Source organism: Sceloporus occidentalis, unplaced genomic scaffold (genome assembly GCF_023333645.1).
Source record: "Sceloporus occidentalis isolate IW3139 unplaced genomic scaffold, rSceOcc1.0.p SCAF_2, whole genome shotgun sequence".
Classification (NCBI taxonomy): Eukaryota; Metazoa; Chordata; class Lepidosauria; order Squamata; family Phrynosomatidae; genus Sceloporus; species Sceloporus occidentalis.
Window position 1 is genome coordinate 249,098,447 of NW_028316982.1, and position 16,712 is coordinate 249,115,158.

General features: G+C 38.8%; 1 protein-coding gene across 5 annotated transcripts in view; it reads left to right on the top strand.

Moving 5' to 3' along the window:
• The window catches only part of ARHGAP20 (Rho GTPase activating protein 20), a 131,518-nt gene that overhangs the window by 61,204 nt on the left and 53,602 nt on the right, over positions 1-16,712 (top strand). For all 5 annotated transcript variants that reach the window (XM_089512674.1, XM_089512675.1, XM_089512677.1 and 2 more), the window contains exon 3: positions 12,065-12,235. In XM_089512674.1, coding sequence (XP_089368800.1) covers positions 12,065-12,235 — 171 coding nt within the window. The remainder of the gene's footprint in view (positions 1-12,064; positions 12,236-16,712) is intronic.

The window sequence follows — 16,712 nt, forward strand, 5'->3', positions numbered from 1 at the left end:
CTTGATGGTAGTGCTTCCATTCATATGGAAGATGTTCTTTGTTTGAGAAACCCAGATATTCTGTCAGCAAGAGATGTAATACAGAAATGAAAAGCGAATGAGTTGTTTGCTGCTTTTTCTCCAGAATGACACAGTTAAGTCTTCTGGTCTGTGTTAGTCCCATTAAGCCAACTCTTTGTCTTAACTACTCTTGTGTCATCACTGACATCCCTGACTTGTCTGAGTTGTGCTGTCCCACAACGGAGGCTTATCACTTAATTCTGTGAAGTGCTTAACATGCAGTGCTTACTGAGTAATCACTTTTGTAATAATTAGAGAAAATGATGTGTCATTCTAGACCTAAACTACAAGACCCTATTGAATTGCAAGGTTTTTCAGTACTTTTATGCTGCACACAATCCAGACTATAGTATATAGATACAGGGAGCAGAAATGAACAAGATATACTAATCAAATCATCAGCAAAAAGAAAGCTTCCTGTGATTGAAGCCAGTTGTCATGAGGCAAAGTATCAACTACAGCCATTATATAGAATGCATTACAGCCTGAGCTTTCATAGACTTGGTCTATTTCCTCAGATGCAGGAAGTGGACTGAGTCTATGAAATCTCATGCTACAGTTTACTTTGCACAGTTAGTCTCAAAGGTGCTGCAAGTTCCTTTGCATTCTGATATTCCAGACTAACACAGCTATGTCTCTGAATTCTACAAGCATTATATAGTTGACCAAATCTGTTGGTCTGTGTAACATAAGAAAAGCTGAGCTGGTTTAGACCAAAATCCCTTTAGCCTAGCATTGGACTGCTGATGATGGCCAGCCAGATATCTCTGGAAAGCATTCATTCATTCTGGGCAATGTACAAAGTGTTGGTTGCTACCTTTAAAGCCCTACATGATTTCCCCATATAATCCACCCCATATGCTCAGGTTCTCTGGGAACATTTACTTCAGTCAGCAAAACTAGGTTGCAACTGTTTCTCAGCGGACATTTTCTTCAGCTGGCCCAGATTGTGAAATGGCCTGTTAGAGGGGGTTGTCAGTTGGATATGCTGCTACCAAGTTAGCAGTAAATGCCAGTCTCATCCACTAGAGTTTCCCAGATTATTTAAAATTATCAGTTTTAAAATATGAATTGGTTTTATATTCTCTTTTAACTGATACATGTTTTAAACTAGTGATATGTCCAATATGTTGTTGTATTTTAATCTGTTGGTGTTCCTTGCCTCAATCACAGTAACAACATAATTCTGTCTGCAGTTATATGCATCTTCTGTCATAATCCTTTTCATGGGTTCTTCATTCTTTGATTGCTCCATCTAGAAGACACTGTTGTCTGTCTGTCTGTCATCATTCTAGTGTTTTCCAAGGGTTCTTATACATTTTAAATAAAGCATTTCCAGGACTAGGCAATGCTACTGCTTCCTGTTCAGTCCTTTTGGGAGCAGAGTTAATGATAAATAGCTTCCCTAATTGACCCACTGTTAGCTTGTAACAGGAAGGTCTTTCATTTGTTTCCTGTAATCTTAACATGTTTAATAATGAAACAGTGCTATTTTGAGATGTATATGTATATGCATATGTATGTATATGAGATGACATTATTTCCTTGAGCAGAAACTTAGGTAGCTACACTTGTAAGAAGCTGTTTAAGGGCTATTAAACTTGAATCCATCACTCATACTTAATAGAAGATACTAAAATGAAGTTGTCTCTGCAAGTAGGAAGCTTAAATAAGGTTGTTGCTGTAATCTTTCCCAAACAGGGCTTACTTGTGAGTAAATAAAAGAAGAGTGTTTTGATCATGGAAAAAGTGTAAGTGCTCACATAAAGCCTCCATTGTTTAATTCTACTTCTGGCACCTAGTTATAGAAAATCTGTTCCTCAGCACTTCTAAAAACTGTTATAAGAACAAACATACAATGTAATTCTTGTAAGATACTGGCTAAAAGATTTATCCGTGGTCAGATTTGATAAAGCATTCATGCTTCTTCCAAGAACATTTATAAATACATATCGTATATAGTTAACTTTTCTATATTCTTCTGCTCCTCTGCCATCTGAGAGTGGCTTTCCACTTTGGCGATAAGTTCACTACAGCAATAATGGCTCTAAATTCAAATGATCTCGCCAGATGGCGTTGGTTAATTATCAGCATTTTGAAGACTGCTTATAATGAGAAATCAGTTTGGTTGCTAAGATCCACAGAGTTACAGGTTTAAGTCACATTTCTTCAAACAAGATTTGAATTAATAATGTTCAAGAGAGTTCTTCTCAGAGGGATTCTTCAGAGAATCTGAAAATTAGGTTATGAAATAAGAGAGAGGAGGCTGCCATCTAATCGCCAGAATAATCTCTTTCTTCAAAATGAACTTGACCTAGCTTTGTTAGACATTATCTTGGGATAATGTCTACTAAAAAAGAGCAGTACAAGAGCAATCCTCTCAGTTTGTAGTATAATTGTAGATTCACAGTTGGAAGGGGTCCTATGGGCTATCAAGTCTACCTCCCTTACTCGGTGCAGGATCTCGCAGCTATAGCATCCCCAGCAGGCAGATGTTCAGTCTCTTTTGAAGACATCCAGAAAGAGGAGACCCCACCACCTCTGTAGGCAATTGACTCCACTACCAAACTGCTCTTACTGTTAAGAAGTTCCTTCTAATTTTCAGTCAAACTCAGCCATCTTGTAACTTAAAACTCTTAGACCTGAGACACCAGAGAATAATCTTACACTCTCCTATTTGTGGCAGCCCTTGAGCTATTTAAAAAGTGTGATCATGTCTCCTCCTTAATAATGTTCCTTGATACACATTGAATAATAAGAGGACTAGAGCAGTAATAAAATGAATGTAGGTGGATTCAGTTATGTATTAGCATTTCAGCACTGTAGTTCAGCTACTGCCTAAGTAAGTGTGATGGATAGTGTTATATGGATTAGCTCATTGTGGGAGCTTGTACTGTATTATTTTTTCCAACTTGAAGAATAAGAGGAACAGTCTCATTGCGGCCATCAGCTCACAAAGTGCAGAATTGTTTATGTGATAGTATTGACATTTAGATCTCCCCCCCCCCCCCAAAAAAAAAAAAATACAGATTTGTCCTGAAATGTTTTTTGAGTACATCATGGTGAACATAGATGGATTAGGGCTAACAAGAAATAATGTGGAAGTTCTGGTCCCAAGTTTATGAAAGCACAGGCATGCATGCACACATACAGACATGGAGAGTAGAAGTATGACATAACTTCATATATACCCAACCCATACCTCTTATAAGCATCCTATGGGATAGAAGAGAAAAGGATATGATGCAGTTGTCTGACCACACATGGGCTGTAGTCATCCAATCCATGAATTTGCCAGCATGGATGATCAGAAGACATGATCCTTGGTGTCTGATGCGTAAATTAATATGTTCAGTTTGAAATCTGTATATCAGTTGCATTTGCTGGGGTGAGAGTTTTGATGCTGTAGACACCAATAGAAAATTTCAAACTGTAGAAGCAAATAATCTTAGGAAGTTCAGGTCTCTGTGCACACACATAAATACAGCTGCTTCACTTTGCTGCTAAAGTGAATGTCAAGGAATATGGATTGGACATGTGAAGTTGTGATCCCCTGGAATTTTTAAATCTTGTTCTGATGGGTGAAAGCCAATCAGCTCTTTCATTGTTGAGTAACTGCCTGAGAAGATACAGTACTAGTAAGCAATGAGCTCTGCTGACTCAGCAGAGTGATGATTGATTGTATCAGTTCAACACATCCAGATAATAGGCTGCACTTGTCAAGTGAAACTAATCACTATCATTTTCCTTGGTGTTTCCATCCCACACTCTAGAAGATAACGACACAAGTTTTACACCATTTGGGAAAGTTTAAGTATACAAAGCTAATCTAGATGTTAGTATATATTCTTAATATCACTACCTTTCAGGTTTTTTTCTCTCTTCCCATCTCTCTCTCACCTAAGCTACTTCATTCTCAAAAAGAAAATGAAAAATAAATCCTTTTACTATAGATTATTTTTAAGCAGTATATTTTGTACTGTAAAGGTTCTTGGCAGTTGCTGAAGAATTGTCTGGTAACAACCAAGCTGTTTTTTCTGGAAATATCAGGGTTTTTTTCCATTCTGTAGGCTGGTAATGCTTTTGCCTATGTAATGAACCTGCTGTTCTCTTTTGATTACAAAGGCTTGCTTATATATATATATATATATAGAGAGAGAGAGAGAGAGAGAGAGAGAGAGAGAGAGAGAGATTACTAAGTTCATATTGCAAAAGAGTTATGTTGTTCTTAACTGCCATAAAGTCTTCAATTTATGGCAATCTCACAAATGAGAGTCCTCCAAGTCATTCTGTCATTCTAACATCAACAGCCTTGCTCAGATCTTGCATACCCAGGGCCTTGGTTTCTTGATTGAGTATATCCATTATTGTCTTTTCTAGTAAGACATGTCGTCTTATGATATTGCCCAAGTACAACAGCCTCAGGTGTCATCTTGGCTTCTATGGAAAATTCAGGCCTGATTTGCTCTAGGACCCTTTGGTTTGTCTTTTTAGCAGTCTACAGTAGCCTCAGAAGCCTTCTCCAGCACCACAAATGAGTTGATTTTCTTCCTGTTGGTTTTCTTCCTATCAGCTTTCGTCACTGTCAAAGAGGGTTCTAAAAGGGTACTCAATCCTGAGTCTTTCCCTGCCATCACTGTTGTCATCTGCTCAAGCATTTCATTGCATTGAGCTCGTCAAAAAACCAAGGAGACTGTGCTCTGCACCCATGTAAGGAGTGCTTGGGAGCAACTGTGTCAATTGCCCAGGTCATCGCTTTATCAACCAGGGAATAACAGAATCATAAGTGCTAGCAGTTGGAAAATTCCTCCACAGCATTCAGGAATCCTTTTAGATCCATTATTCTCTAGGGTGGACCATTTTAATGGGTCTACCACCCCTGCAGAGGTTAGGAATCCCGGCAAATCTGAACCTATCAGGTAGTGATCTGTCAGTCACAATGGGGTTCTTTCAACTCCCTCTACCCTCAGATCACTATGATCTTCACCAGCAAAAACCAGATCAGCAGTGCAGCCTGTTACAGGTGTAGGGCCAGATATTGAGACAGGCCCATGCTTGCCATGGAAGCCATGAAATTCTGAACTGGCCTTGATGAGGGTTCTTCAGAATCCCTTAACACAATAAATTTGGGGGAGATTAAAATCACATCCAAAATCATCTCCAGCAGCTCTGGCAGGGAGACAGTTGAGTGATGGACAGTATCCCCATAGGATCCCCACTTAACAACCCCACTTTGAGTATACACTCAAACCTTGGAGATTCTCAGACAAGGCAAGCCTTATATATGTTAACAAAAACATTTTAAACCTTCTAGAAATCATTTGAGAACTTCTTCCAAAATGCATCCAAGGATAAAAAAATTTCTGACACTTCTTTCCACTTTTATGATTGCCATTTTGGTCAAATCTTAAGACATGGCAGCCAGGTAAGAGTTGAGGATGTCACACAGGAGCAAGAAAAACAAGGGATTGGCACAGAATTACTGTTTTGACTAGAAGCTAATCTTCCCTGCCCTTTTCCAAAGCCCTTTGGGTCGTAACAGAGTCAGTTTCAAGAAGGCAGACAAAGTTCAGGATAGCTTTCTGGATTATGGTTATACATATACAATACAGCCACCATATATGTGCCAAATCAATGATAACACATCTGTCATATTGCTATGGTTTTGGAACCAAGTTGACTAAATCCAGATATGGAGAGCAGATGTCATGTGTCAGACCAAAAGTCTTAAAAGTAACTCAGTAGAACCCTTTGGATTTCTTTAAATGACTTTATATTGGCCAAATGCCATCCTCTCCTGTAGCCAGATTGTGTGCCTGGGTTTTGGATAGTTTCCAGGTGCTATGATAATGCTTCAAGTGGGAGGGTGGCTCTTGGTTCATTTCCAATTCCAAAGCTGGCAGCTGCTATTTAAAAATATAACCAAGCAGTTAAAGCTTGTTTCAATTTCAGGAGAAGGTCATTCAGAGGTAACTTATTTGATAATTCGTTGAGATTGATTTTTAAAAAATTGAAGTACACACATACTTCAGTTAACAAAAGAAGCACAAAGACTTTTACAAAATCTTTTTTATGTCTGCCCAGCCCCCCTCCATTTTTTCTTCATCTGCTGTTTAACTGTAAGGTTTTTTAGCAGCATCAGCACTGGACCATGTTGAAGGAGGGTTGGAGAATGCAGATTTTCAGTGTCAGGTTGTAGTAGTGTGTCTGCAGTAAACAGTGCAATTAAGCTTAAGGTGGGAAAAAGTGGGATTTTGCTCTAGCTAATCCAGTTGTAGCTGTGTGTTCCTGCTTACAATAGGCAATGTAAATAGCAGCTCCCTGTAGAGCCCCTTTACTGTGAGCATGCATAAAATGCAAAAGGGGGAGAACAGATAAGCCTGTCTTACCAGCTCCTCCCAGTATGCTAAAGAAAAAAGAAAAAGAGCACAGATCTGTAAGTTTAGCCACCAAAACAGAAATCACACGAAAGGTGGAGGCTGGTGAAAGAAAAAGCTTTCAAGTTCTTTCTTGAAAGCTGAAAATTATTTTGTTTGCTTATGCAAGGCTTACTTGAGCTGATTGTTTGTATTGTTAGTTTTTCTGAAACTTATTAATCTATTATTTTCTGTGGTATAGGAATCAATTCTTTCCATGTTGTTTCTGCCGCTGGTACTAAAGTTTCTTTTAAATAAATAAAGCCCAGGAACACATCTATTTCGTTAACCAAAATGCATGGGCCAAATGAAGCAGCTTCTGACCGCTTTGGGGGTGTGTGACACATACCCCCAAAGTGGCTGGAAGCCTCTCTGATGCCATGATCTGTCCCTTTGGACTGGATCAAAAAGGAGCGGAAATATTATGATTCCTGATGGCGGCCACCTAGGGACTGTGGTGGTGGTCCACTTTGGAAGTGGGCTGTGCAGTCACCACAGACCTGGTCTGATTGCAGCCAGAGAAGCTAGAGACTGCTCTTTATTGGCCATTTGCATTGCCCCATAGTTATACCTGTGCTCTTCATTTTTTCACACATCAGTTCCATTAATGATGCTTGATTTGGGTAAATTATTCATAATTTTAATGTCGTGACTTCTGTGTCAGAAAAGAAAATGATTTCTCATTCATTTTTGCCCCTTTTTCATCTCAGTGTGTTTTAAATTGTTGTATCAGCAAGTTTATCTAAACTTGAAATAGACTCCAGCCTGGGTCATTTCTGCTTTCACATCCAGAACTCCCATAAACAGGGTGAAACTGTGTGGGCTTCTTCTGTTTTAATTTATGACAACATGTCCCTTGATTGATTTGAATAGTTTTCTTGTTTAATTTGCTTCTACTGATGTTATTAGCTGCCCCAAGTTTTTTTTTATGGCAAATCAAGCTAAAATATTATATAAATCAACAGTTTTATGGACTGCAATTTCTTCTCCACCTTTCCCCTTCATCAATGTAGGTTGCAGAAAAGTAGTGTGAAATATAATGGCGTTTTGTCACAGTGTAAGGCTGAGCTTAATGTTGGAAATAGACAGTATTGTATTCCTAGCTGTCACACTAAAGCAATTTTGCTGTCATCTATCTGGCCACCTGAATTTCAGGATCCTTCAGCAATGGTTCCTTTCAATTTTCAATCCTCCTTCCTTTCATGTCTTCGTTTCTATCTAGAGATCTCAGGGTGGCATAGGGGAAATGTGTCATATCATGCATTACCCATGGTGCTTGCCCTTTTGTTCTATCTATGCCGGGCATGCCCTAAGTCAGGAGCCCTCAACACTGGTGTCTTTTAACTTCCTTGGGTCATTGTGAGCTCCAAAAATACCTGCCAGGTCATCCTGCCTTCCAGTTATATTCCCACCAATTATTATGATTTTATATACTCTATAGCCAGCATGCAATGCCATACAACGCTCCTATCTCATTTTTCCCATTGGGTTGTCCCTTCATCATCCTTCCCCAATGCTTACTCCACTGCAAGTTGTTCACTTGGCACTGTCACCATCCTTACTCTCACACAGCCCTGCCTCCCAACTCTTCCATTTGTTCTCCCAAGCTTACTGGGCAGCAGTGGCAACTGAATTTCTTTTTGTTTTAAAACCAGTTTTCCCATGCTGAGATGTACTGTAAAGCAAAGCATGGTCTTCAGCTCTTGACTATAGAAAGCTTGGACCCCAACATTGTAGGGAAAAGAAAATAACCTGAGGCCAGTACTTCACCTCCCAGCAAGGATAGCCATCATGTTATTGTTGTCTGTGCCTGTGGACACTGTGTTGGGAATACAGGTATGAAATGTACATGAGACAAGGACTTGCTCATGATGGCATATAATACTAAAATTCCTTTTGTAGTTTTTCACCCTTGATTTCATATCAGAACATGGCATAATTTTGAAATTAAGGAGCATCATGCAAACTGTCAGTTGAATATTTTTAAAGGGAAGTATAAGGACAAAGTGAGAAATAGTGAAACTTTGAAAAACTGAAGTCCATGGTTATGAGGATTATTGGGTAGATACCAAAGAAGATTACTCCTCATGTCAAGTTTGAAAACAGCCAAGACAGTTTAGCAGAATTTGACCTGGTTTGGTCGACTGTTCTTTGTTTTGGAATTCTACAAATACTTTCAGTATGATATCTTAGGGCCGTGTAAATATTTTTTGGCTTATGTACACAGAATGGTTTTGCTTTATTTTGAACAAACACGTAGTATAATTATTATTATTTAACATTGTACAAATTCATTTCAAAATAACTATCACCATCCTCTTTTTGTGCTGCTGTTGTTGTACTTTCTGTTTTATTTACTTTCTTGGAACACTGGACATCTTTGTGACTTTTCAAATAGGTGTTACTTGTTTATCCGTTTTATTGTTGTTTGCATGTTTAAAATCTCAGGGACCCAAATCCATTTCTTCATTTTTTAATCCCACTGGTCTGAAGCCACTTATCATAAACCTTGACTGTTTATAGGCCTTTTATGAATGTGGCTTGCAGAACTGAGTTTTTGACCCCAGTTGCCCTTTGCTAATGTTTTGTCAAGCCTCCCAGTTTGTGCACAGTGTTCTGACATTATCACGCCTTTGAAATTTAAATCATTACATGTTAATGATTTCTGCTTGCCTTTGTCCTCAATATGAAAAACTTGTCAGACAAAAATGAAAAAGTCCAAAATACTTAAAATATTGCATAACCAAAGGGTACAACAAAAAGCATCTTGAATATGTTTCCAAAAATGCTGAAATTCCCATCACCTAAATAGTTCAAAGCTGAGTGCTCTAGCATGAATGCAACACAAGAAACAGAAAACTTTGTTTGTATGTATACTACTTTTAAAAGCATGAAAACTAGGGAGGGGAAAGTAAGAGGAGATTATTTTGAGTTTCTGAAATAATACACAAGATTGCAAATCCAGCAAGGGTCAAAGGTGGATCTACTTTGGAATAATAGTTTTGAAGAGTAAAATGTTATTCTGATTTGGTGGCTAATCTTCTGTGTCAAAAAGCCATTGTTTTGCGAACAGCCTAAAGAGGTGGTAAAAATGTGAAGGGTAACAAGATTCTAACTACATAGGAGAGTTGAAGAAGAGAAGGACATTTGTATGCCACCCTGAGATCTCTAGATAGAGGATGGGATTTAAATAAATAAATAAACCAATTTAAATCCATATGTGCAAGGTGAGATTTTATTGTTGTAGTGGTGTTGGTCTCAAGACCAGAGTTTTTTCAGTGGTCACCTCACTCCATTTTACACCAGTTTGTATTTTTAATACCAGTATGGAAACAAGAATTCAAGAAATTCAGTTCACACTTTTCTTTCCATATGACTTCAGTCTTCAGCAGTGTTTGAAAATGATACCCAAACATTCAGCTGATATATAAGAAGGGCTACACTGACTGCTCCATCCTCCTGGCATTCTAGTGTATAGAGCATGTGTATACTACAAAGGCTTTCCTGATATTATGCTGCATGTGTGAATAGGAGATGGCAGAGCTAGTTGGCACATGTGTGCTTAACTACTCATTAAATGTTCAGATGCCCATTCTGAATACCACCTGGAAAAAAATACTTCTTTGGATTATATATCTATGAGATTCTGATAGCTGTAGTCCAAAAAATAACTTTTCCAAGAACATGACCTTCTTCTCTCAAGGAATCCCTGAACGTCATTAGTGGAGAAGACACACAGACTAAGTATAGTTCATAGATGATTGTGAGTTCCTGCATGGCAGAGGTTGGACTGGATGGCCCTTGTGGTCTCTTCCAACTCTATGATTCTATGATCTGTCAGGAAATTGTTGTGTTCTTGTTGTGTGTGTTCAAGTGGTTTTTTTCTTATAGTGACCCTAAAGTGAACTTATCACAGAGTTTTCTTGGTAAGATTTGTTCAGTGGTTGTCCTCCCCTGAGGCTGAGAGAGTGTGACTTGCTTAAGATCACCAGTGTGTTTCCATGGCTGAGTGGGGATTCAAATTCTAGTGTCCAGATTCGTAGCCTAATGATCAAATCACTACACCATGGTGGCTCTTTCCTGAAACTCTTAGAATATTACAAAAGAGTCTAGAGGGGTATTCTAAGTTGTACACCTAAATACTTTAAAGACAACAAATCCTGTCCAATCTTGGAAGCTAAGCAGCGTGAGCCCTGGTTAGTATTTGGATAGAAGAACACCAGTGAACACCAGGTGCTGTCAGTTGTATTTCAAAGGAAGGCACTGCCAAAGCTACCTCTGAGTGTTCCTTGCTTAAGAAAATTCAATGAAATACATGGTGCACCATAAGTCAACAGGCAACTTGAAGGCATGCATGCACTCTCTCTCTTTCTCTCTCTTGGTTTAGATGAGGTATTGGCCATGCCTGCTGGACTTCCCTGTTCATACATGGACACTGAGACTGTAATGCAGAACACACAAATATTCATTGACAGCTGCACATTTTAGAGTAGGGTAGGATTTGTGCCATCCCCACAAGCATGGCCTCTGGAACTGTAAGAATACCCCATTACTAGGGGGAAAACACCAGCCTAAAATTAGACAGTTTCACCCTCAGAAGCCAACAGCATCCTTCCAAGTCTCCTGTAGATCTGACTTTTATAAGCCTGTTTGCAAAGTTAAGTGGTGACTGATCCCCACACACATCAGTTCACCAATCAGATTAACCAGTATAAAAGTGATTTTTTTTTAAGAATTAAGAAACAGTAAAATGTCACTGTCTTGATACAGCAAGGAAAGAAGAATGTAATCTGGACTCTCACTGGGCTGCGATGAGAATGTAAATAGCTGCTGCATGATGCTGAAAATGAGTCATGCTCATGCTGAAGTGCATGTCCTTCCAGCACCAGCTGTCAGGTTTTCCCCAGTCAGCAATTATCTTGGACTCCTCCGGATAATCCAGCTGTACTCAGCAAAAACCATAACCAATGTCAGGAAGCATCCAGACACAGGGTGAGCACCCAGCCAGTTGTCCTGCAAAGCTCTTTGGATGGCTAGCTATTCTCACTGCTGTCATTCCAATAAACTGGATTGGATGAGAAAGGCATTGGGGTTCAGAAGAACAACACACAAGCAGATGTGTGTGGGGAGGAGGAATGAAGAGGTTTGGTGAAGGAAACCTGGGTCTCAAACTGGGTTGTGTTGATAATAAAACATTGCCTTGTGTAATTGTTATCAAAAGCCTAACTCAAATAAAATCTGTATGGGCACTCTTAATGGTAGGGTTAATTTTTGTGTGGTGCTAGGGTTTTTGGAGCAGGGCAGGGAAAATGAATGGATTCTTCAGAAGTGTACCAGATGTTAAATATGGCCATTTTCAAGGACTGAATTGCTTGTCCATTTGGAGGCCATTCTCTCGTCCCTGTAATTATATTTGAGTTTCACCGGTACTGTATTATGAGATGTGCATATGAAATGTGAAGTTTGGTAGATTCTCAGCTACATTTTAAATCCCAAATGAATTTTATTTTCTTCCTGCAGCTTTGTAGCTATTTTGAGAACCTATTCTTCAAGTGGCTCACAGTGACTTTTGCTTATTTTGCCTTCAGGGAAGTTTGCTTCTCCCCCATCAGTCCAGAGACGTGTCCACTTGTACAGTCCTTCCTCTGTCCCACCAGAACATTCCTTCTGGATGGACATGTACAGCTAAAGACAGGCCTACAGACCCAGGAACGTCACCTATTCCTCTTCACTGATATCATCGTGGTTGCCAAACCCAAGTAAGTCCAAAGCTGAAGAAACTACTGCTGTAAAACATCCTACTGGGAACCTCACACTCTTCAGCAGCTAACATTTTTATCTCATTTTGTATTACAATATTGGTGAGATGTTTTCCATTCCTTCAACAAAGGTTACTGACATTTCAAAACAGTTTTTACCATAGGGGACCTCAAGGATAGTGGCCAGATCAAGCTTCAGTTGCTGAGGGATTAGTTAGGAGAACTCAGCAGCTTTTCATTGTATTGTGAAAGTTTCTGGGGCTATAGGTTTCATTATTGTACTACTTGGTGTCAGGGAATGGGAGGTAGGGAGAATGGAGTGGGTTTTAAAGGACTGTCAAGTCAAAGACAGGGGGATCTGTAAAAGTATATGTGGGGGAACTGGGACAGGTCCACTCACCAAAAGCTAAAGAGCAGCCACTGCTATCATTGATAGTGGTGCATTGTGGAGATAAGGAGAATGTGCCGAGATGATGGTCCCACAGTAGTCTGGCGAAGAAAGGTGGAATGGAATGGTAAGGAGCACTATGTGAAGTAAATATATTTTGGAACAATGTGAAAAGCAATGCTTGAAATATACTTGTCTGAATAGCTCCACAATATTGAAGCAAAAGATATTTACTCCTTCCCTGTTTCTTATTTGCTACAAATGATGTCAGGGGGAATGGAATTTTAAAGATATCCCTTTATTTAATGTTCTTAACATACAATTTTCACACTTGAAAATTCCTCTTCAAATCTATGTATGAATTCAGTAATTAATTGCACAAAGGTGGTCATTTTCAAGGGTTTGGAAATGTTATTCATTTATAAGTTTGGGTTAGTGCAGACCTAACTGTAGTTAAGATTTTGTGAGATTGTCATAAACTATTGTGAGATGGATTATTGCTGAGATTAAGGGTTGGTCTTGCCAAGCATTGTCTCCAGCATTTGACCAGCCAAATACTTTTAGGAAGCTCACAAGCAGGGCATGAGATTATCATGCCTCAGATAACCATGGAAAGAGCATGTTTACATTCTGTTTCCCAACCAACAACATAATTGCCTTTCAAACAGAGGGATACAAGGTGACAAGTTCAAGGTAAGATGTTCAACTCATCAAGCCTACTATTCCTCACCCCCATCCTAGCTGACAAAGAAGGAAGCTTCATTAGGGCCTTTTCCCCCTCATCTTAGTTTCTCATTCACACATAATCACATGGGAAAGAACCCTCTGGGCTTGCCTAGAGTTATAAGCCCTGCATGAGGTTGGCATGCAAGAGCTCCAGTTTGTAAGTTTGATTTAATTGTGAATGGTTGAGTGAATAATCCAAACTCAGCGTCTAGCTTGATTGAACACAAATGGCACATCCAGACTCCTTGGTGTTATCACCTTCTGTTTAGGAGCATCTTCAAGACACTTTCAGTTAATGTAGATTCACAAGGACAACAAAACAGTATGGATATGCTTACAAAACAGTGCACATCCAGAAATCTGTTTATGAGACAGAGTTGATACGAACTTGCATTTTATTTTCTTTCATTGCTGCTGAGGAAGAACTAGCTCATAAATTTCTTTGCTCCATCCTACCTCAATTACAGCACTCTGTGGATGAAATCCAGGATTGTGTGAGCAGCAGCTGGAACAGTATATCATCTGAAATGAAACTGATTTGACAGTCCTTTTTGATCATTTACTCCCAGATCTTTAGCAGTCTTTGTCCTTTTCTTTAGTTCAAAATATGTTTAGTTGTCAAAAATGTAACCAGATCTGAAATGAAGGTGGGGTTTGACATGACTGTTAACATCACAAAAGTGCTTTTGTTCTTGTTAAGCAGGGAAAGCAGTGTAGTTTCTTTATGCAGTCCCTATTTTAAATGTGGGGAAGCATCCTCCTCCTCACTGAGCATCTACAGGTCAAATTGGAGCTACTTACAGGGTGAAGAAGGAATCGCTCATAGAAGAAAAGTTCTGTAAACACATTTTCATTTTTTTTCTTATTTCACTCTGTACAAATTGGTTCATAACAGGACTACTTGTTCTGCTCCACACATGCCTTGCTGCATCTGTCCCACACACTTTCCTGCCCCTTTCCTATATGTATGGTGGGAGCATAGGACCAGGAACACATTTTTCTAAGATAAGGATTGAAAGTGTGCAGCCTTCAAAATAGTGCACTATTGGCTATGCTGGCTGTGAGTTGTAGTCTAAAACATCTGGAGGCTGCATGATACCTGCTCTCAGTGGAGCAGTTTGAGTATGCTTACATCGTTGCAGAGTTGGATTATAAACTAAGAGAACTAAAAAAAGATGACAGAAACCTAGGGGTGGATGGCAGAGCTACAACTGCTCATGAGGCAGTGGACAATGTCAATTGAAAATACCTCTGCAAGCCCCAATGAAAATACACTATTTATATAGGAAGCAAGTCATATGGATTCAAATCAGAATTGTTAAATATGAATTACTAATTTGACTGTCCCACATTGTGATTGGTTATAAAACAAAGGGAAATGATTAATAACCTCCAATTTAAATTGCATTTTTATTCACATTTTATTTCGAGCTGGCTCTTGTTAGGCAGTCATCTGTACTATCCCCATTTAGCAAGCCACTTGTGTTCCAGTTTGACAAAGGCCATTTGTATTGAAGTTGTTTTGATAAAGATCTTGATTCTCTTTAGTCAGATTTTAAGTGAGTTGCTTAAATGCTTTTATTTAATTGTTCAATGATGTGTCAGCTTGGTATTTTGTATGGGAAGAGATTGCGTTTTGGAGTGGACCAACCCAACACATCAAAATTTAATAGCTTAAAATGATGTTTTTCCTGAAGTGAGAGGTAAAATCTTTCATCTGCCATACTCTAGATTTCAGAAAGATGTTAAACCATAGACTGTCAAAAAAAGTAAAGTTAGCCATTCTAAGAGTTTAAAGACATACCTAAGATGAAGAAAGTACCTAAAATTTAGAGAACATAATAAGTAAGGTTGTACAGTATTTCAAAAGAAAATAATTGAGAATGCATGGATTCTCAGATAGCACTTTCAAAATTATCCAGAATAATTTAGAATTATAACTAAAACAGAATTTAGTATATAAAAAGATAAGAAAATCATTGCATAATGATCTGCATGATCTGAGGTAGTTCTTATAGGCAGGGGTAATGACAATCCCACCACAAGGACCTAGATTCTGAATACATGATATTGTCTGAAATAAGCGAGCCATGGTGTAGTGGCTTCGGCGTTGGACTAGGACACTGGGAGACCTGGATTTGAATCCCCACTAAGCCGTGGAAACTCACTTGGTGATATTGACAGTCTCAACCTCAGAGGAAGGTAAATAAATCTTGCCAAGAAAACCCCATGGTAACTTTGATTCAAATCAGAAATGACTTGAAGGCACATAACAACAACACTTTGAAATAGCTTTGTCAATATAAAAAAACTCAGGAACCAATATTGTCTATATGCATGCGGATGGAACAGTTCAGAGAACACAGATCAAGTTTTTGTTTTCAGTGACAGTAATTAAATACATTTATATCTGTTTTTCTTCAATGAGTAGAACAGTGCTATGAAGTAGGGTCAGGCTGAAAGAAAGTGACTGGTCGGTCCATGGTTACCTTTTTCATGATTGTGTAGGGTCTTGAACTTGGATCTACTGGATCACAATGCAGCACTGTAACCACTATACCATACTAGCTTGAAAAGAAAAAATGGGAACTGCTGTTGTTTCTTTGTTTTTCCTTCTCAGTAGCCTCAGGAGAAATCTCACATGTAAACTGAAACTGCTGCAATACCTGACCTGAATATCTTCATACAGGTGTGCATGCACATTCACATGCATGCATGCACACATAAATGCATAACATTTTATGGCTATAATCAGATGCAGGTTCCCTATGCTCCTCCCCTCCTGTTTTTCAACGAAGAGTTCTGAACAACTGAAATGCTTACACCATATTTAGTGACCTTTTTCTATTGCTCTGCAGATCCCAGCATTTTTGTATAGATTATAGTTCATATGGATATGAATTTTAATATATTTCTATATGAACCATGATTGCCATGTCTTTAATAACTGCATAGCAACCAAGGTTCTATGTGATCATTCTTCCACTTTATTAGCGTGAGAGGAGAAATTGTTATCTTGCAAAATTTTGTGAGTTGAGCACAGAAACTGTGTTCATCAACAATGGCAGCAAAGTGTGTTAGGCAAAGATTTTCTATAAACATCTTTCCTGTGCAAACACTTCTGTTCTTCACAGTTGTCATTTTCGGAGTTGGTATTCCTCTCTTATTCAGATACTGCTAGACATCCCCTCCCCTGGCTTTCTGTCCCCTGCAGCTTTTAGATGCCTATTAAGGTTCCTTTTTTAGGCTGACCCACTTTTACACAAGACCTTCCAGTCTTAAGTAGTAATCCACTTATCAGGTGAGAAACTCTGCAGCAACTCTATCCAGAAAGACAAGGATTTGTTAGAAGCAAAATAACCT